General features: G+C 44.4%; 1 protein-coding gene across 2 annotated transcripts in view; it reads right to left on the reverse strand.

Moving 5' to 3' along the window:
- Nucleotides 1–23,045, reverse strand: part of PRPS2 (phosphoribosyl pyrophosphate synthetase 2) — a 68,001-nt gene that overhangs the window by 32,994 nt on the left and 11,962 nt on the right. For both annotated transcript variants that reach the window (XM_032782413.2, XM_032782414.2), the window contains exons 2-4: nucleotides 11,015–11,198; nucleotides 3,003–3,101; nucleotides 1,551–1,675 (exon numbers count right to left, since the gene is read on the reverse strand). In XM_032782413.2, the coding sequence (XP_032638304.1) occupies nucleotides 1,551–1,675; nucleotides 3,003–3,101; nucleotides 11,015–11,198 (408 nt within the window). The remainder of the gene's footprint in view (nucleotides 1–1,550; nucleotides 1,676–3,002; nucleotides 3,102–11,014; nucleotides 11,199–23,045) is intronic.

Genomic DNA, 23,045 nt, shown 5'->3' on the forward strand with positions numbered 1-23,045 from the left:
AAATATTTTTTTCCTTATTCATACTTGTACAGATTGCAATTACAATAGTCTCCCACTCCTGAAAAATCAGGTTAGATTACAAAGTAAAAGGACTATTGGTCCCCACTTTAAACTACTGTGACTGGCAGTTTACTGGTATAAATAGAACCTACAAGACTGGAAAAAGCAGGTATTTTGCTTAGTTAGGAAATAAGGGACAAGCTTGATAGTGGCTGCGTGAGAGGACACTGAACGTGACTTACCCGTGCATGTCTGGCTGCCTTGCATCACCTTTTCCCCCTTTCATTAACCCAGCTTCACAAAAATAGAACATCTCTCTCTTTGGGGTGTTGGATGGGTTGGGAGTTCTGGGGGTCCTGTCAAGGGGCAGGGAGTGGTTGGATAGGCATGGGAGTCCCAGAGGTCTGGCTCGGGATGAAGGGTTCAATAAGGGTTGGGGCACTCAGGGCAAGAGTGTCTCCATGGAGCGCTCTGGGGTAATGCTGTAACATATAGAGTGGCAGGGGTCAGGGCAGTCAGGGGACAGGAAGCAGGGGTGTTGGATGGGTTAGGGATTCTGAGAGGTGGAATTAGGAGGTGGGAAGTGGGAGGGGACAGATAGGGGGGAGAGGCACAGCCTTCCCTACTCTGCCCTCCATACAGTTGTGCAACCCCAATGTGGCCCTCGGGCCAAAAAGTTTGCCCATTCCTGGACTAGATGACCTAACTGTTCTCCCTGTCCCTTGCCACAATCTCCAAGTTTCCAGCTAACACGCAGGGATTTCTTATCAGCAGGATGACCAACAATCTCTGCTTGAGAAGTGTTCCATCTATATGGAGTACTTTGTCAGTTCACAGATAGCATGATTCAGAATTCTGACATCAATTCATATTTGACCAGAACCAAACAAAAGATGATCTGCTGAACGAGTAATAATGGATGCCATGATTGAAGTAATATGCCATTAATCTAACACCTCCACATTTCTTCCCCACTCTCCAAGCTTGTTTAATATTTCCACCAAATTATTTTTCTGATTACACATCACTAAACTTGAGTCAACAGCTTTTCAGCCAGGAATGAAACAACATTTTTTTTAAATTATTATTATTATTATTATTAAAGAAACATGACTCAAGTACGCTCTTACCTAAACTCCAGCAGGTACAGTGAGAGTAGGCCACATGCTTGAATAGAGAAGGGAAATGTATGTAGCTCCAGAAAGAAGCAGGAAGAGGTGCAGTAACTGTGCTAAAGAAGCATGCAGCAGGAAAAGCCTCTTTTCTCCTGTACAGGGACTCAGGTAATGAGGCCATATTCAAGGAGAGAGAAAATATTTTCTTTAGAATACAGGAAATTCCTACATATAACCAAGCATGAACTACATTGGAAGGACTATTGTTTCATTACAATGGAACTGGAGCCATCAGCCTTTACAGCTACTGCCTCAGACTATTTTCAGCAATAAACAAATAAATCAACCAAGAAGTATGAGCAAACCATTCCTTTCTCTGAAACAGACTGTATATTAATAGCTGAACTCTATGGACAAGTCGTATTTGAACACTACCTTTTTGCTCCACCTGCATCAGGTGAGACTATGATACAGTTTCTCCATTCCAAAATATTCTCTTTAATCCATTGCAACACTGCAGGTTCTGCATACAAGTTATCCACTGGAATATCAAAGAAACCCTGAGTACAAACAGAAAAACAGTTCTTAACATATATTAGCTTTCCACTATGCTTTGTTTAGAATAAAATTATTAGAAAAAAAATAAAAAACAAACAAACAAACTATCACTTGGTCAACTTGAACATGTAGGGTCAGCTTTTCAAAACAGTTTTCTACACTGGCCTAATTCTGCTCTCACGGAAGTAAATAGTAAAATTCCCACTTACTTCAATGTGAGTATAGTTAGGCCAACACAAGCACTTTTAAAATCCCACTCATTAGCAATAAAGGGAAGGGAAAGTATCACTAATGACTTTACACTGTAAAACCAGAGGGTAATTGGGGGGGGGGCAGGGGGGAAGGGGAGAAGAAGCCTTAAGCACATGGCTGAGTAAACTCATTCTCATGAAAGCTTTATTTAAAAAAGGGACTTAAGGTAAAAGTAATGTCTATTATAAATTATTTTCTTATTCTTTTAATATTAAAAGAATAACTGCTAGAAATGAACACTGGTATTTCAAGACCAGGAAGATGCAAGTTAGCATCAGCAGAATAATGAACAAATATTTTTTTCCCTTATAATACTTGTACAAGATTGCAATACAATAGTCTCCCACTCCTGAAAATCAGGTTAGATTACAAGTAAAAAGGACTTTGGTCCACACTTTAAAAACTACTGTGACTGGCAGTTCTGGTTAAATAGAACCTCAAGACTGGAAAAAGCAGGTATTTGCTAGTAAGAAATAAGACAGCTTGATAGTGCTGCGTGCAGGGACACTGAACAGTGACTACCCTGCATGTCTGGTTCTGCCTAAAGCCATCAACTTTTCACTTTCATTAACACAGTTCACAAAAATAGAAGTGAAGAAAGCTTCATATCTTACTGTTAAATTCAATTAACACTCATCAATTAGTATACAAGATTAGAAACCCCCATTATATTAGCAAAAAACTTAAGTATTTAGTACAACTAAATACTATAAATAGATGCCTGCCTGTGTACTGTATGTGCTGGGGGTTCTAGTACACTTTGAACTTCTACCCAATTCTATCAAATCCCTTAGATTTAGAAATATGAATGATATTAATATTAGCAAGTCAGCTACTTAAGTAAGGCCTGGTCTCTGTCCAGAAGCAAGGTTTGTTTCTCTTAAATTCTGCGTTAAAACTATGTATATTTAAATAATCTTTGGGACAGTTTTCCTTCTCCCTGGAGCATCAGAATAGCCTCTCTCTCACAGCTGTGAGAAAAAGCATAAAAAGGAATGTGGTCTGACAAGGAGTTAACCTATCACATTAACACAATAGGGAAACTCCTAGCTGCAGTCAACAAAAGCTTGTAATTACCTGTATCTGAGAAGCATGCAAATCCATGGTGATGATGTGGTCAGCCCCAGCAACAGACAGCATATTGGCAACAAGTTTTGCAGAGATTGGAGCACGACTCTGAGGAACAAGCCACGTTTTACAAAATTGTAAAAAGATACAGTCAAATTAAATTTAAAAGACATTATTAGATACATATTTAGAGATTTCACTTTACATCTTCTGTAGTAATCCAACCTGATATTGTTTCTTAATCTCAGATAGAACAAAACAAAAATATCAACATACTGATGTTATGGAAAAACAATAAAGTAGATAATTGGAATCAAGAAATGGGACAAATGACAAAATGGATACCAAAACAATGAAAATGTGGGTTCTCTCTATTTGAAGAATTCCTCATATCCAAGAAATGCATCTGAGATGGCCATGAGACCCAGACAGATCATATTACTTCTCCATGTTGTTTAAATTAATTAGTTTGCTCATTCTACTTATTTCCTGGTAAATCAGGGAAGGAGAAGGGGATGAGAGAAGAACTCTAGATCAGCAGTGTAAGGCAGAGAACACATTCATTATTTAACCTAAAGAGAAAAGTCTACTTCGAGGATCGGCAATCTTTCAGAAGTGGTGTGCCAAGTCTTCATTTATTCACTCTGATTTAAGGTTTCGCGTGCCAGTAATACATTTTAATGTTTTTAGAAGGTCTCTTTCTAGAAGTTTATAATATATAACTAAACTGTTGTTGTATTTAAAGTAAATAAGGCTTTTAAAATGTTTAAGAAGCTTCATTTAAAATTAAATTAAAATGCAGAGCCCCCCGGACTGGTGGCCAGGACCCAGGCAGTGTGAGTGCCACTGAAAATCAGCTTGTGTGCCGCCTTCGGCACCCATGCCGTAGGTTGCCTACCCCAATCTACTTCTTGCTCGCTGCTTATTTCAAGTTTCAATGCATCTAAAGTCATTGCTGGCTTTTCTTCCAGTGCTAAATTTTATTTTAAGCAGCGGCAATATTTAATACATTTGCCATTACTTAACTTCCCAATTTCTTTCTTACATAATCAAAATATTTCAAATGTAAAAAAAAAAAAAAAGTTTTTACATGCATTACTATTGGCAAAATTATTTAGAAACTTTTTTTTAATGTTAAGCATGGCATTTAATAATTTCTGAGACACTGCCCTGGCATTACGAAGCACTCAAGATGGTGCACAAAGTCTTATATCAAACCTAAATATACTCTTTAGTTACATGATCACAATATTTAACATTATTTATTTTACTAATTTACATGCCTATATAGAAGAATTATATCTTACATAGGGGTGATATTAAAATGGGGAAAATTCAGCATCTCCCCTCCAGCCCCCCCAAATAAAAAAAATTAGCCACAACTTCCCACCCTCAAAACTTTGTCTACCTCTATAAAAAGTACAGGAAAAGGAGACAAAATGGCAAGTATTCCCAACTGTTTTAATTACAAAGGTGATTAAAATTTCAAAAACTTAACCCAGTTCTTATTATTTTCTTTTATATACTAGTACCACTGTCATACAGGTTTGTTTTTTTAGTGACATTGCACTAAATTCTGAGGACTGGTAAACACCTGCAACATCAATACCTTGTGGGATTTGATTCTTAGACTATGTATACAACTTCTCTCCAACGTAAGAAGAGTGTAGGCATCCATGGGAAGGATTGATGGAGAAGAGGTAGTTGCCAGAGGAGACGTGGAGTGGGTGCTAACAGTTCTGGGTGCTAACTTTAGTAAAGATGTGGACAAACTGGAGAAAGAATCCACAGGACAGCAAAGTAACAGATTTAGAAACCTTGACCAATGAGGAAAGGTTAAAAACTATGCATTTTTAGTGTGGAGAAAAGACGACTGAGGGGGGGACCTGATCACAGTCTTCAAACAAATTGAGAACTTTTATACAGAGGTCGGTGATCAATTGTTCTCCATGCCCAGTGAAGGTAGGACTAGTAGTAATGGGCTTAATTTGCAACAAGGAAGACTGAAGTTAGATATTAGGCAGCATAGATAAGACGGTCACTCACCTTTGTAACTGTTGTTCTTCGAGATGTGTTGCTCATATCCATTCCAGTTAGGTGTGCGCGCGCCACGTGCACGTTCGTCGGAAGATTTTTACCCTAGCAACACTCGGTGGATCGGCAGGGCGCCCCCTGGAGTGGCGCCGCTATGGTGCCAGATATATACCCTGCCGACCCAGCCGCCCTTCAGTTCCTTCTTGCCGGCTACTCCGACAGAGGAGTAGGAGGGCGGGTTTGGAATGGATATGAGCAACACATCTCGAAGAACAACAGTTACAAAGGTGAGTAACCGTCTTTTCTTCTTCGAGTGCTTGCTCATATCCATTCCAGTTAGGTGATTCCCAAGCCTTATGTAGGCGGTGGGGTCGGAGTGAAATATGGCAGAATGTAAAAACTGCTGAGCCAAAGGCTGCAGTATCTCTTGACTGTTGAACCAGAGCATAATGCGAAGCAAGGGTATGGACCGAGGACCATGGAGCTGCGCGATAGATCTCGTGGGTAGGTACCCAAGTCAGCAAGGCGGCAGATGAAGCCTGAGCACTGGTAGAATGCATGGTGATGTGGCTTGGGGAAATGTGAGCCAATCATAACACGAGTGCGGGTGCACGTCATCACCCAAGATGAGATCCTCTGAGAGGAAACAGGTAGGCCTTTCCTGCGGTCTGCTATTGCGACCGAGAGTTGGGGCGTGTTACAAAATGGTTTTGTCCACTCAACATAAATGCGAGCGCTCTACAGACGTCCAGGGAGTGCAATTGTTGTCCCCATCCGCGTTGAGTGTGGTTAACATGAAAGGCCGAAACCACCTTAGGGAGGAAAGCCGGGTGTGGTCGTAACTGCACCTTGTCTTTGTGAACATAAGTATGGTGGAACCACCACAAGAGCCCTGAGCTCAAAAGACTCATCTGGCCGATGTAATGGTTACGAGGAAAGCTGTCTTCCAAGACAGGTATAGCAGCGAGCAGGTCGGCTAACGGGTCGAATGGAGGAGACATAAGTCTGGTTAAACCCAGGTTGAGGTCCCAGGTTGGGGCTGGGCGGCGTACCTAAGGGTGTATGCGCTGCAAGCCCTTGAGGAACCTCGAAACCATAGAGTGTGAGAACACAGAATGACCACCTTAGCCTGGATGGAAGGTAGAGATGGATGCCAAGTGTACCCTCAGGATGACACCGCTAGGCCCTGCTGTTGCAGTCCAGAGGGTAGTCCAAAATAGAGGGGATCGAGACCATCAGCAGGAGTAAGATTAAGCATGTCGCACCTGTAGGAGAACGCTTCCACCTGGCCAGGTACGTTGACCAGGTGGAAGGCTTCCTGCATCCTGATAGTCACGTAGCAGCCACACCATGAGGTGAAGAGACTGCAGGTCCAGGCGGCGAAGTCTGCCGCAGTCCTGAGGTATGAGGTCTGGGTGGAGTGGCAGGGTAATTGGGTAGGTTATTGACAGGGCGAGCAACGTGGCGTATCAGTGCTGCCTGGACCACGCTGGAGTGATCATGATGATGCGCGCCCCACCCCTGCGAAGTGTGAGCAGGACCCAATGAGCCGGGGGAACGGTGGGAAGGCATAAAGGTGTTGGCCCTTCTACGGCATGAGAGGACAGCGTCCGAGATCGGTCCCGGGGAGAGACCCTAGGAAGCAGAACCTCGGACATTTCGTGTTCTCGCGGTAAGCGAACAGGTCCATATGTGGGGAAAAACCCCACTTCTGGCAAATGCAGACATGAGTGCAAATCAGGCAGCAAGCAGGGCGAGACAGGAAAGACCTGCTTGAGTCGAAGCGCCAAGGAGAAAGGATGCTACCAGATTTATCGAGTGGGCTATGCAAAAGTCCCAGAGATGGATGGACTCCTGACAAAAGGAGAGAACCATGTCCCTCCCAGGTTGTTTATGTAGTACATGGCCGTTGTGCTGGCTGTAAACACTGAGAACGCCACGGCCTCGCAGCTGCTGCTGGAACCCCTGGCAACGTTAGGCAGACTGCTCTCATTTTTGGACATTGATGTGGAACGCCAGCTCCTGAGAAGACCAAAGGTGTTAAGCTCGAAGGTTACTGAGGTGAGCACCTGAGCTGAGAGATGACGCATCCGTCGTGAGGGACTGAGGGCAAATAGACAGCAGCATCCCTCCCACACCAGGGAGGGAGTTAGCCACACTTCTAGGAGCCTAGGGTGCTCAGGGAATGGTGACTATCGTGACCATTGGGCCCCTATCTGGCGGTATGCGATTTGAGCCAAACTTGGAGATGACAGAGGCAGAGCTTAGCGTGTTTGGTTACAAACTAGCAAGCAGCCATGGGACCCGGGAGACCGAGACAAGTGCGAGCTGAGGTCAATTGGGAAAGTTTGCAGACCTCGGGTATGATCGGTGCCATCGCCGAAACTGTGGCTGTGGGTAAGCAGGATCCGCTAGGTCAGAGTCCAGATAGCCCCTAGGAAGTCTAACCTCTGCGTGGGAACCAGAGTGGATGTTTCCATAGTGATCATCAGGCCTAGACTGTGAATAGGTCCTGACGATGCCACAATGTTGAGTGACTTGTGTCTTGGAGTCTCCTCAGATAAGCCAATCGTCCAGATACGGAAAACACATATCTGACGTCGGCGGAGGTGGGTGGCGACCACGGCCACACACTGGTTAATGCCTGTGGGCTGCAAGGCCAAACAGCAGGACCATAAACTGGAAGTACCGATGGTTGGCTAGAAAATGGAGGTATCTCCTGTGCGGAGGGGAGATGGCAATGTGAAAGTACGCGTCTTCATATCGAGGCGGCAAACCAGTCTCCAGGATCTAAGGACAGGATAATGGTTCCCAGGGGACCATGTGGACTTCAACCCTAATCATAAACCGGTTGAGTCCTCGTAGGTCTAGGATAGGTCTGAGACCTCCATACAAGTAGGGGATTAGGGAATAAAGGGGAGTAATTGCCCCCTTCGTCCATCGCGTCTGCACCTCTTGTAAGAGGAATTGCGCCCGAGAGGAGTCCCTGAAGAGGGACAGGGTTGGAACAAACTGGAGGTGGTACCCATACTCCACCATGTGTAGGGAAACGCGAACTTAAGTTAACTGGGACCACGCCAAGAGGAAGTAGGAGTGGGATTCCCCGCTTGTAACCGGTACGCCGCCTCGGGCGCACCTTCGAAAAGTTCATCTTTGGTCCCCGGTTGTGATTGCGAGGGGCCCTCAATCTTGGCCTCTAGGGGTCCTGACTGTCGTCTGCGACCACCTCAGCCGCGCTGTCTGCCCAAGTCTATCTGTGGCTAGGCACAGAGTGTGGTGGTGTAGCTGGGGACGGAAAGGCCTGCAGGAGGTCGTCGGCGTATGCACGCCGAGAGAGAGAAAGCATAGGACCTGCTGCCCTTCAGGCTTTGCACCCTGGGGTTGATTTCAACTGCAAAGAGGCCTTTACCAACAAATGGTAAGTCGTGAAAGCGGAGGTTTGAAACCTGAAGCCATGAGATTGCTCCTTGTGGTAACGAGGCCTGGAGAGAAGCTCTGGCCGCCGTTTTCCCTTCCTCCAAGAGGGCACTGAACTCTTGGCGTCGGAACCTTGATGGAGAAGCTCCATAAATTTATTTACCGTTATCCAGGTGTTTAAGATAATAGGGCTAAGCAGGGCTTATTGATTTGCAAGACACACAGGCTATAAGAGCCTTGCAGAATACACCTTGCGGCGGAGTAGGGTCATTCGCGCTAGCCCCCTCGATTTCGGGGCTGGCGCCTGTTGGCCATGCCATTCCCTTTTTCTTAACCAACTGAATGACTAGTGAGCGCAGGAGGGGATGGACAGACAAGTAGTTTTGTACCCTCCAAAGAGTATCGGCATTCGCCTGGATGGTCTGAATAAACGGGTAGGGCCCCTCTAGTGGGGCAAACCGCCGATAGAATGTCCATACCGGGTCCCTACCTCCGGGCCTCCTGCCTGGAGGTCCACATTGAGTGCTACCTTCCATAGGAGGTCCTGATGGGCTCTCAGGTTGTTGGTGGGCACACCAGAATCGCGGTCCTGAGCATAAGAGCTGTCCGCGTGGGAAGACACTGATGCGTGTCCGGATGGCCATGGAGGTGCTGAAAACCATGGGCAGAGTGTCTCTGACTCTACCAGACCTTGCCCAACTTGGCACCTGGGAGCCGGTACCCGGAAGGCGCACTGGTACCCGGAACGAGATCCGGACCTGCGACCAGAGCGGTGCCGGGAGGTAGACCGAGATTCTTGGGGTTGGGAGCGGCTATGGGAGTCACAGTGCCTGTAGCGGTGCTGGGAGCCAGAACGGTGCTGAGATTATAGGGTCGGTGAACGGGACACCGATCTGTGCGGCGAGTGCGACCGGTGCCGAGGAGAACAGCATCGGGACTGCAAGTGGCGTCGGGAGTGGGAGCGCCGACGGGACTTGGGAGCGTCTGCGGGACCGTGATCATGAATGGTGCCGCTCTGTGCGCTGACAGAGGATGGTCGTAACAAGGGGCCTTGCCAAGAGACTGTATTACCCGCACCGGCGGTTCAGGCAGCATCTACTCTGTCATGGCAATGAGATCCATCGCCGTCGGAAATGTCTCCGGCGTGGAGGAACAGTAAGCTCGACCACAGTGCATACCGGGAGTTGTCAGGCACCGGATTCAACGGCCCTTGTGGGACCGGATCCCGACGGTGAAATGCGATCCCCCGAGGCACCGTAAACAGGAGTCGTGTGGATCTCCTGTCAGCAACGGCCTGAGATCGGCCAAGCATGGTCTAAGAACTGGTGAGCCGGGCATGGGCTCCGGCACCGGTTGCGGGGAAGGGCTACTCCCCGAACCCTGCTAACTATTATAAACTAACTATGCTCGTAAAGAAAAAACGCATAAGTATATATAAATATATATATGTAAAAGAATTATAACTATATATCTACACAAGAACTACGAGTAGCTAGGGAAGCGGAGGTCAGCTAAGCTGCGCTCCACTGTTCCAACGACCGACACGGGCGGTAAGAAGGAACTGAAGGGAGGCTGGGTCGGCAGGGGTATATATCCAGCACCATAGCAGCGCCACTCCAGGGGGCACCCTGCCGACCCACCGAGTGTTGCTAGGGTAAAAATCTTCCGATGAACATGCATGCAGCACGCGCACACCTAACTGGAATGGATATGAGCAAGCACTCGAAGAAGAACCAGAACATGCAAGTATGTGTTTAACTTGAAAATATCAGTTTTCTATTAATAAATTATTTACGGGATTAATACCATGTCCTACACAAAATATCTAGCAACATGCCTGAAGTGTTTTCCAGACAAACAGTTTCATTAACCTAGCATAACCAATGACTGTTCCTTCCCCTGCAAGGATGTTAATGGAATGTTTTACTATTAGATTATACAGAAAAAGGGGTAGCTATCTATCCGAGGCTCCGATTCCCACCTCCACCAGCTGCCTGAAGAATGGTTAGAGCACTTCAGTTTTCCCACTCTAGTGATTGTTCTTCACTTCTATTAACTTCTCTTTTCCTACATCTCTATGGCCTCTATTTCACGTTTAATAAAATATAGCCTCTGTATAAGTATTTATTAAACGTAACAACTCAATTAGTTTAGAAAGGGTGTACTCTTCTCTTTTAATGTACAGAAGTGTTGAATTATAGATAGACACTCTCCAAAACAATATAGCCCTCAAAACTGAAGTAAACTTATTATAGGAGTTTTCCAAAACAGAAGACTGAAAACACACACAAAACCAGCACCTGTGAACAGACTGCTAGCTGAAATTGTCTATCAAAATATAAATAACTGAATGGCTTGTCTTATTCATTTTGGTTACCAACAGTCCTTCAAGGATTATATAATAATTTTTGAGAAAGGCAAATATTGGTAATGCAAACAAGTCTGGTCAGTCTCCTAGAAGCATTTACAAAAGTGTTTTGATTATCTTAAAAAAATTTGATTGGGACAAATGGGAAAGAAATTCGAGTATAGTTTGATATTGGCTTTGTAATGCAACACACCTCACCTACCTTGTCTTTCTTATCTTGCCTGGCATATGGAAAACATGGAATTACTGCAGTCACTCTGGACGATGATGCAATCTTGCAAGCATTGATCATTATTAGAAGTTCCATCAAGTTATCATTGATTTCTCCACAGCCACTCTGGATGATGTACACATCTTCCCCTCTCACACTTTCACCAATCTCTACACTGAAAAAGAGTAAGGTTAGGCCAATGAATTACTTAAACTACTTAAACAGAAAAAATAATTATAGGATCAAACAATTCTGAGTTCATGAAATGGATTTTTAAAAAGAAAACTACTAATAGCTCTCAGTAGTTCTAATAGTCCATGTAGCGAGGCGGTGTGGCTCCCCTCCTCCACAGGGAGGCTTGAGCCCCGCCAATCATCCCCCAGGGCAGAACCGCTGGGCGGAAGTGCCGCCCCTCAGAGGGTCAGGCGGCAACCCGGAAGGATAAAAGCCGGGCCCCAGCCTTCAGTCAGGCCCCAGCCGCCGCCGGGAGCAGACGTGCCTGCCGGCTCTCGTCACTGGGAGGCTGCTGAGGCCAGAACCAGGAGCTGCCAGAGCTACCCCGCAGCCGCTACGACGAGGAGCTGCCAGAGCTACCCCGTAGCCGCTACGACGAGGAGCTGCCAGAGCTACCCCGTAGCCGCTACGACGAGGAGCTGCCAGAGCTACCCCGTCCTTACTACGGCCCCGAGGAGCCATTGGACCAGACCTGGGCCGCCTTCCCGGAGGTATTCCCGGACCTACCGCCCAGCCCTGAGTGGGAGGAACCCATGGTGCTCGACGTCCCAGTGGACCAGGTAGGAGCCGAGGGGGAAATAGGAAGTAGCCTGGGGGCAGCTGACCACAGTCAGGCTGCAGAGGGCCCCAAGCCTATGTCAGTGTGTTTCGGTCAGTACCCCCACTGACCGCCATTAGCGGTGACAGCCGCTACTAGGGCCCTGGGCTGGAACGCAGAGGAGTGGGCGGGCCTGCGTTCCCCCTGCCACCCGTAGCTGGGTGGCAGAATCCCCCTCTCCCCGGCCTAGAGAGGCCAGTGTGATTGAACCATTGTATCGCTGTTTGTTGGTGCCTCGCCCGAACCAAGGGCTGGGCCCCCTCTGACTTTGCCATTGCTCTGCCCTGCCCCAAAAGGGCCAGAGCTCCTTGTACTGTGTTTGGTGCCCAGCCCGAACCAAGGGCTGGGCCCCCTCTGACTTTGCTGTTGCCCTGCCCTGCCCCAAAAAGGCCAGAGCTCCTTGTAGTGTGTTTGGTGCCCCGCCCGAACCAAGGGCTGGGCCCCCTCTGACTTTGCCTGTGCTCAGTCCTCTCCACAGGGACCGAACGTCCACCGGACGGTGGACCGCGGGTCCAAGGGGCCGGACCCTTGGAGGACAGAACGAGGCCGGTGTGGTTCCCCTCCTCCACAGGGAGGGTTGAGCCCCGGCAACCCTCCTTACAGTCCAGTATGTGTAGATATTCATTTAGCACACACAGTACATTTTATTACGTATATTGCAAAAAAATTGAAACTTTGCATAAAATTATTCTTGATAAAGAACAGAAGCCACTCTCATTCAGTCTAACACTGAGGCTATGGCTACACTAGAGAGTTTATAGTAGCATAGCTGCACCGATGCAGCTGCACCGCTATAAGATCTCTAGTGTTGCTGCCCTAAGACAACAGGATAGAACTCTACCATTGACTTAATTAATCCAACCCCAACGAGCAGCAGTAGCTATCTCAGCGGGAGACGTTCTTCATCTGACATAGCACTGTTCACACTGGCACTTAGGGGTATGAATAAGCCACGCCCCTGTCGTAGCCTTCCTACTCAGATTTGAACCTTAGCGTTTATAACCTGAGAAGCTAGCATGAACCCCTCTCAGCTTAATTACCAGCTTAGATTTGATCTCGCTGCTACCAGCCAAAAATTCCAGGGTTTTGGCTCCCTCTGGTCTCCCAAACCTTCCCTGGGGAAACCCAAGACTCAGAAGCCCTGAGTCTTTCACCACAAGGGAAAATAACCCACTTCCCTTCCCCCTCTCTCTCCCCATCCAGTATTTCCTCTCTGGCTAACCTGAGAGTTATCTGATGAACCTCTTTCACATCACAATACAAGAAGCATGTCCCTCTCTGAACAAAGAACAAACCCAAATACAGAAAGAAGGCAATTTACTATCCCCTTTGTCTTCTCCCTCCCACCAATTCCTGGTGTGCAGAGGATTCACCCTCCGTAGATCTAACACAAAGAGATTTCCCTCCCTTCGTTCCTTAGCCTAACCAGAGAGAAAAAAAAACAAGTCTTAAAAAGAAAAACTTTATATAAAAAAGAAAGAAAAAAAAGACATAAAAATATTTCTGTATCAAGGTGACAATAATATCAGGGCTATTGTTTCCTGATTGGTCCTCTGGTCAGGTGTTTGGTTCTCTTTGTTAACCCTTTACAGGTAAAAGAAACATTAACCCTTAGCTATCTATTTATGACACCCCCTGAGCGACAGAAGTTACACCAACCTAAGTGACATAACATATGCCGACATAACTGGTAGTGTAGACACCGAAAAGAAAATCTTAACTTGTTTTACATGGTCTCCTTGCTATCTCCAAAGGAGGCTTGGAGCATCAAAAGATCACAAGCCATTAAAACATCAACAAGATAGATTAGCATTGTTTCATCACTTGACTCCATTATTTGTTTCTTTAGCTAGAGAAAATATTTGTTTTTATGAAGCTGTCTAGAGGCAATGAATTTTTTCCTCCACACTAAAAAACACTATTTGGCTCAAGAAACTGAAACTATTCTCAAATGTATGTGAAAAGCAGTTTTTACTTCAGCTTGCAATTCAAAATACTTAAACAGTCTGCCTTTTTTTTTAAAAACTGGGTTTGCTTCCTTTGTTTCTCTACACTGGAATGTCAGAGGTTCCCTTTATTTTATTCTCCCTTCTTCCACAGATTTACAGTGTTCAGTTTTGCCACAAAATTAATGCCTCATGCTTCCAAAGGAACGGCAGCATGCAATGTACTGACATCCCTTATCACAGAAAGTAAAGCTAAAGCTGATTTAAAAGGGCAAAGCAAATTTAAAGAAATGCAATAGGCTGAGCATGGAGCACTACAATACTTTTGCTCCCTATAGGCCTAAAGGGCAAGAAATCAAACTCTTGAAGCAAACCGAGACCTTCTGCATGGTACTAATCACAGACATTAAACTAACTTAATACAGTGTTAGCGTAGTCATGTCAATCCCAGGATATGAGAGAAAAGGTTGGTGAGGCAATATTTTTTATTGGATCAACTTCTGTTGGAGAGGGAGAGAGAGTGAGAGAGAGAGAGAGAAGCTGGAGAGCTTACACAGAGCTTTTCCTCAGTGTGACTGAGGGTATGGCTACACTTGCAGCTGTACAGTGCTGCTGCGGCAGTGCTTTGAAGTGCAAGTGTGGTTGCGGGGCCAGCGCTGGGAGAGAGGTCTCCCAGCGCTGCAGGTACTCCACCTCCCCATGGGGATTAGCTTACAGCGCTGGGAGCTGTGCTCCCAGCACTGGGGCACTGTTTACACTGGCGCTTTACAACGCTGTAACTTGCTGCGCTCAGGGGGGTGTTTTTTCACACCCCTCAGCGAGGAAGTTGCAGCGCTATAAAGTGTGACTGAGTACATGAAGAGCAGCTCTGTGGAAGCTCGCAAGTTTGTCTCTCTCACTTACAGAAGGTGGTCTAATTTAAAAATAAAAAAATTTGCTCAACAACACTGTCTTTTGCTCTTCCTTAAGCATACACAACATACTATTCTTGTCTTAGAAAAAGTACTTCCTGCATGGTAATACTATCAGCTCATTTAAATCCATGTCTATATTTGGGTTCATAACCCAATCAGCCAGTCAGATTTATAAAGCTTCAAATGTCCTAGCCACATTGCCACAATGCAATCAGCAGGAGCTGGAGCCCTGCTCAGAAGAGACTAGAGGGAGCAGGCATGGTTTCATGAGAGCCCCATAGCTTGGGAACTCACCCTAGTCCTAGTTCACCACCCTTCAGACTGGCCCTGTAGCTGCAAGGAACAAGGATGACCCTCGTGGGAGACCATAAAATCATAACTATATTTTCAGATGCATTATAATTATGAGAATTGTAGAAGAATACACCTCACCATATCATAATTCATAATTACAAATCCTAGTCTATAACAAACCTGTACCTGGATCCCAACTACAGCACAGTACTGGATGTTGAACATGCATGCACAACTGGAAAACGACAACAATGACTAACTCCTGTCGGATGTCTGGATCCTTTTATTTGCTGGATGGAGTAGAGCAGTGACTCAACTTTTCCAGACTACTGAACCCCTTTTTGGACTGATTTGTCTTGCATACCCGAAGTTTCCACCTCACTTAAAAACTTCTTGCTTACAAAAATCAGAAATAAAAGCACACTATTACTGAAAAATTGCTTACTTTATCATAAGAAATCAATTGGAATATAAATATTACACTTGCATTTCAGAGTATAGTATATAGAGCACTATAAGCAAGTAACTGTATGAAATTTTAGTTTGTACTGACTTCACTAGTGCTTTTTATGTAGCATGTTGTAAAACTAGACATATCTAAATGAGTTTGTCCCTCTGGAAGACCCCTGTGTACCCTCAGAGGTACACGTACCTCTGGTTGAGAACCACTGTAATGAATGGCTTCATGTAGATAAGTGTGCAGTGATCATCATGCTGACAGATGAAGACATCATTTGCAAAGTGTTAAGAATGTCAAATGCCCAGGAAAATGAAATTAAGGAAACAGATGAATCAGCACTCCCTGCCCTATTTGCATCTGAGGTAGTACACAGGTTAGAGACTGCTATTGCATGGATGGAAATAGAGGATGTTGAGGCAATAAACATCTTACAACTCTTGTCAAATGCTGATGTTGGCTCAGAGCTTCCATGCAACCAGCATGGCAAAGCAAAATTGATGAAATATTCTCTTTTAGAACTGAAACTTTATGTTTAGAATTTTTATTTTTTTAATTAAACTGAATGTGGTGATGCGCTTTTAAGTTTTTCATGTTCGACTGGTTTTGAATGTTCTGTTTCAATTTGGGATTTGTGGTTTTTTGTACTGTTCTTCTTCAATAAATTAACACAGTACAAGATTCACGTCACAAGTAGTTATTTTATTAATGAATTTAGCTAACACCTTTATCCAAAGTGATTTCATTAACTTACTCTAGCAGTTTATTCTTGTTTTGACTGTCCCTTTGCTATAACGTCCCCCTGGCAATAATGGACAAAAGGCTTGGCTCTCAACAGGTTTAACAGTGAGAGTATACTGTAGTTATTTTTTTTTACATGTGTCATGAAGCACTTACAGGAAGGATAGGTACACCTTGTATTGCATGTATAAACACCTGAACAAACATTACAAACAGAATGGACTGTGCTCAGTTAATGAGTATCTATTCAATATTTTGTTTTCTCCTCACTGTTCAGTGTGTGACCGCATTCCGCACACTAGAAGAAGCAAGGGTCCTGTGGAAAAAATAGCAAGTGATCATGTTAATTAAAGATTGCAGCATAATGCACAGGCACTTCAGGTCTGAAATAGAAATGCACGGGGAACCTTAATTCTTGAATTTTCTAACTCGTGTTAGACTCTGCAAACGTAATGTTCTTTTAACATTGCTGTTTGGTGTGCAATCTCTTAAGTTTTTAAAAGAGGCAAAATGGTAAAACAGAAATCTCATTAGGGGCCATCATACTGATGTCCAGATTGGACTACAACATTTAGATCCACTGCAGGCCTCTGTCATTTGAGTTAACAGACTAACTGATAGCAATGGTAGGTTCTCATCTTCTATGCGAACCAGCATTAGAGGCAGATGAGTCAGTGGGTTTCACAGACATCTGGTGACAGCTGAGGAACAGTGTGACTGCAGAATCTTGGGTTCCATTCTAGACTCTTCAGCCTGTTCCCTCCCCCACAAAGCTTGACTAGTTCCATCCATCACCTCCATCTGTCCCTGTGTCTTGTCTCTTCTCCACCCCTGGCTCCTCATCCCAGTCCCATTCTCCTTGTCTACCCAATCCCAGCCTCCACAATTCAGGTTTCCCAACCCAGTCCCAGACTCCCCCATACCCCAGGATCTTCTCCTCACTCTCCAGTCCCAGTCTCACCAGACTCCTTGTCCTAAACTACTCCTTTCCCTCTCCTCTGGTCCAGCTTTTGTCCCCTTTGCATTTGACTGACTACTTCCTCCTCCATGCTACCTGAGCACCAGCAGGTAGGAGGGGTCATTGACAGTACAGGAGACAGACGCTTTCTGCTGTCAATTCCAGTCCCCAGTCCCAACCCAGAGCACCCATTACAGGGAAGGTCTGGCTTCACTTCTGTGGCCCTGAGGAAGTAGGTTCATGCAATTCCACTCTGCAGGCATGACCCACGAACTCTGGTCAACACTAATAGCTATGAGAAGCTTGGCACACTCAGTGAAGACAGAATCTTTGGAGATTAGCTGTTAAGCTCTACCAAGTCTCTACTGATCATATGCAAACTCAGAATTTTCAAAGGCTTATAACGTGGTCAAATATTTGGGAGAATTTTTATAGGGACGGGTAAGGCACATCCCTGAGAGAGGCCACCCTTCTGCAAATTTCAAGTGCCTGTGCCAAAACATGGGGGCACCAGAACTGTTCAAAGGAAAGGTTGCCAGAATTTTATAACAGACAAAATAATCTTTTTTTTCCTAGCCTCATTCTCAAAACCATTCATTTTGACTGAAATTTAAAAACAAAAAAACAAAACAAAAAAGAGTTCACCCGAAGGCAGACATCCAATTGCAGCCCAAATGGTTGAAGGCTGACAAAGTTATATGCAACTGAAGGCCACGCCTTATAATGGGAAGTGTCAAGCAACCTTAATGATAGGTGATGCTACCGGCCCCACCTATAATAAAAATTAATTTCGTGTTAGCATATGGGGGCATCAGTTTAGGCAGGGACAGTGACACACTTGCATCAAGTATTTGAATATCCAAGCACAATTAAAAAAACAAACAAACATTGTTTGTACTGACCCTACTAATCCAGCCCTAAAGTGGACTTCTCTCAACCTCTCAGTAAACACATGTTGCCTTAGCACACAAGAACTTTGGGATAGGTCTGAAGGAGATTAGAAGAATGGTTCATAGTATCACCATGTACAAGAGCCCTGTAACATTTCTTCTGAACAAAATCTTTAACTTTATAAAGACTTATTTTTACACCCATCAGGAGAACTATTACACAGGGGAAAGAGAAGGAATAAGTGAAATGTAAAAAGGAGATACTGCCAAAGCTGAGAAATAGCCTCAGAATGACAGAGAGAAAGGTAAGTGGAAGAAAGAAATAAAAGATCGTAGTACTTACAACAAGTAATCAATAATTTGTAAATAGTTATGTAGTTGGGGAAAGTTTGTTAAATGAAGTGTATTCATTTTTACTACATGTAGAAGACAGTTTGTTGTAACATTTTTAACTTTCTTTATAGCCATTACTAAAATAATTAAAATAGAACCAATAATGTAACTTATGCATTCTGTATGCATATACCTTTGGGAGAAGTATATTCTAGTGATTAGAGCAGTGGTTCTCAAACTGCGGGTCAGGGCCCCAAAATGAGTTGCAACCCCATTTTAATGGGGTCACCAGGACTGGCTTAGATTTGCTGGGGCCCAGGACAGAAACCTGAGCCCCTCCATGCAGGGCCAAAGCCCAAGGGCTTCAGCCCTAGGCAGTGGGGTTCAGATTACAGGCCCTCTGCCTGAGGCTGAAGCTCTTGGGCTTTGGCCCAGCCTGCCTGGGGTGATGATGTAATTTTGTTGTCAGAAAGGGGTCATAGCACAATGAAAGTTTGAGAACCCCTGGATTAGAGCATAGCACTGGGAGCCACTTTGCCTGCATTCTCTTTTTCAGTATACCAATGACTGTTGCTTACTAATGTCCTTGAGCTAGCCACGACCTTTAAGCCTACTGACTAACTTGGAAAAGGAGAATAATGTTCCGTTCACTCTCAGTGTGTAGAGATTTGAGGCCATTTTTTTCATGTCAGAACTACACACCTATTTTGTAGGCACAAGTGAGAGCTGTTAGGTCATGTGTCTGCAAATCTCTGCAGCAATGTGCACACAGATTTTAGGCTGAAATTAATGTTTTCATAGCACTTAGTGATCATCTAATTCAGGGGTGGCCAAACTGTGGCTCATGAGCCACATGCGGCTCTTTTACTATTAAAGTGCAGCTTGTGGAGCCCCCCATAAACCCCTATTCTCCACCTACCAGGCTGGGTGGAAGAGGAGCTCAAGAACTCTGCCCTTACAGCAGAATGATGCGAGCGGGGCTTCTGCCTAGTGGGTAGGAAGGTCTTCGGGATTCCGCCCTGTGGGGCACACCTGCCAGGGCTCGGAGCTTCAGCAGGAGTGGGGCCACGACCCAACCCCCGGCAGGTGTGCTCCAGCTCTCGAACTTCTGTAGATTGCCATATGTAGCTCGGAGGGCCAGTAAGTTTGGCCACCCCGATCTAATTAGAGGTACCACAGAAGCGAAAAAGTATGTTTGCCTACAAGAAGGTTTTCTCACAACTAGCTAAAGATAGTCATCCAACATGTTAGCACTCTCAATGTTTACCTTCTCAAAGTTCAGTATTGAAGAAGTAAGGCAGCAAAAACTAATCAGACTGGATACGCAACTCATTCCTTAGCCACTATTTAGCAATTTAATAAAGGATAAATTAGTCAGAATTTTCCTTGAGAGAAGTATGATCTTCTGTCAGTTGTTTGTCTAATTCTCAGTGTCTTCAGTTTACACCCAAGTGCATACAAAGTTCCTAGAAAGATTCAATAAAATCATCTATTGTGAAGACAAATGAGAAGTACAACAGCACAGAAATAGGAGAGCAAGAATGAAATCAGTAGCCACTTTTTTTCTTAAAATACTAAGCTAACACAAGTCAGAATTTGTAACAGATACAAGCCCAAGTATATCTAGGGTAAGTATTAGATTTTTAGTTGGTAAATCAGCAAATGTCTACTTCACTGTAAACCCACAAACCAACAAAATCATATTTCCATTAATAATCAAAATTTATAAACAAGGAAAGAAAAATGCTGCTTGAAAACAAGAGTTTAGGGATTTCACCTTGTATATTTTGACATGTAATGCTGAGTTTGTTTTAACAGTTATAAAGCTTTAACTTTTTGAATCAATGTTTGACATTAAATTTCTGATCTCCTCCCCATAATTTCCCACAACATCCTATAAAAATAGAAAAAAATTCTTAAAAATAGATATCCAATCAAAATGATAATAGTTGAATTCTGAAAAGCCTAGATATATTACTGGAAAAAAGTGACTTTTGTAGATGTATCGGGACCTAATTACTAATTTGTATATACTCAATCATAATCCTGTTCGTTTATAAGCCGACCGCCCCAAAGATGGACAAGTAAAAATGGAAAATTGTTATAACCCATTCATAAGCCGACACTATAATTCAGGGATCAGCAAACTTTGGCTCCCAGGCCATCAGGACAAGCCACTGGGGGGCCAAGATGGTTTGTTAACCTCGAGTGTCCACAGGCATGGAGGTAAACCTAAGTAAACGAAGTGTCCCGGTGCGCCAGCTGCTTATCCTGATGGGCCGGGACAGTAACTGGTGAGGAAATTTTTTTTGGAGGGGAAGAGAAGCTAGGAGTCAGGGGAGTAACACCATGACCATCCCCCACAAGACCCCATCCCTAGCCCGGGACCCCCACATTATTCCCATCACATCTCTTCCCACCTTATCTGGGGAGGGCCAGGGGACGATGTCTCTGACCTGGCTGGAGCTGCTCCGGCAGGCTGGGCAGTGGGCTGGGCCGGGTGGCACAGCCGCAGCTTGCTCCAGCAGGCCAGGTGTCGCGGCCACCGCCTGCTCCGGGGGGCAGGTCCAAGCGGCATGACTGCAGTCTGCCAGCCCCGGAGCTGCAGCTGCTTCAGAGGCTGGGGGGAGAGCAGCGTGGCCATAAGAGGAGAGATACTGGCCCCGCCTCTTCCCTTCTGTCTCTGCTGGCTGTGCTGCCTCTCCTTGCGCCCTCTGTTGGGAGGGATGGACTGTGTCCCACCTCTCCCTCTCTATACCAGTTCATAAGCCGACCCCCTTCTCTGGTGCTTCCCTTTTTCACTAAAAAAATTTGGTTTATGAACGAGTATATAGAGTAATCTATTTTGGATTGTTTATGTTTACACAATGTAATTTAGTGAGGATGTAGAGAAGGGGTAAGATCCATGCCTTTGCACTAACATTACAATGATGTTTTTTTTGCATAGTTAATCAAATTCAACTATTTGGTAACACTCAGTTTACCTAAACTACTCACATAGAGATTCTGTTGACTCTCACTGAGTAGTAATTTTACCTTAGTGATCTTTCACGGTAGGTTTAAAAACAAAAAAAACCACTAACCAACCAAAATGCTAGATGCAGCTTTATGCTTCACCCATTTGCTTAGAAACTGTAGCACTTGTGGCACTTTAGATTATTACTCCTGGTCAATTTCCGCACCAAAAAATTATACTGCAAACATTATTTTGACACTGTGCGCAGAATTTTTAATCACACCAGATTCAATTATTTTGATCGTTGATTTAATCTACAATACAGAAAAGAGCCACAATAACTATTCAGCATTTCCTAAGCATATGAAAGTTAAGTTACAAATACTTGGTAACCAATAGCCTGCATTCCAGTGATAATCCTGTATTTTCATTTAAATTATAGTACAGAAAACTAAGCTTTCAAGTTTCTCTCACTTAGTAATTTCCTTCTGGCAGAAAGGATCAAGTTCTACAGTGAAAAACTTCTCTCTGCATCTGCAAAATTTGAGACAGCATTTACACAGTTCAAGGCCAGTTTGGCGATATTTAGAATTCTCTATCACTGAAAGCCAAAACACTTTAAGGTCTACAAAAATAGGTTGACTTTCAATAGCTTCAGGCACAATCTATTTATGTACAGTTTTAGTTCTTATTCAGGTACCTCAGGAAAAAGAAAAAACAACCAGGTATTGCTTGAAAATACTGTGTTCTGGAAGTATATAAACATGATGAGGATCAAGTAACTTATAAGCCTTCAGAAAATTCAGACCCAGTTCTCCAAATGACAAATATTTGTCAAGCCTTTCAGAAGCTTTGTGGAATGCCTCTTTTAAAAAGAGATCTAGAAAGGTAAGTCTTTCAACAGGGGACAAATTTTCAGCCTCCCTAAATTTGAAGAACTTGGAGATGCTTTCTGAAAGGAGCTCTAGATAAGAACTAAAAATATATCTGCAATTCTTCATGAAGGTCAAATGTTTTAATGGTGCAAGGTTTCCTGCTCTCAAATGCTAGATTGAAGCTGAGAACAACATTGCAGGATGTGCAAACTAATTTGTCCCCATCCACACGCAGTTTTGTAGGGAATTCTCAAGCACGGGAAGCCGATCTAGCCGTTTTTGATACACAATGTGATGGTTGTTCACATTGTGCAAAAGAACGAATATCCCTTTTTGTAACTTTATCCGGATCTGGACGGCTACTTTGAGAAGTGCTTGGTTTGGACAGTCCTGACATTTTATTGACTACTTGATAAATATTTTATTTGCTCTTAAAAAGTCTTTTTTTTTTTTAAATGAGTAAGTAAAATAGATCCTGAGCTGTAATCTAACGCCACTGTCCCACTGTGACACAGGACAAAAGTGAGAAAGCACAGAGATCTTACTAGCTGAGGACTCCCTTACTTTCATTTACAATAAGGCTCCTTTACACCACTCTAGCAATGTAAAGAAGCCTTAAAATTTTTACATGTTTTATACTCCTGGAGGAACTGACTAAGAATGGGAAGAATTCACTAACAATAGAAACATTAACAAAATATGCAGGCAGGCTACTACATTTTCTGCTATGAGGGGACAAAGCCTGCATCACGCTTACCTCCAAACAACCTGAAACCCTATCCCTCCACACCCAGCATGCCACAATAGCCAGCAAAAAAATAGCTGG

The sequence above is a fragment of the Chelonoidis abingdonii genome, chromosome 1, assembly GCF_003597395.2.
Source record: "Chelonoidis abingdonii isolate Lonesome George chromosome 1, CheloAbing_2.0, whole genome shotgun sequence".
Classification (NCBI taxonomy): Eukaryota; Metazoa; Chordata; order Testudines; family Testudinidae; genus Chelonoidis; species Chelonoidis abingdonii.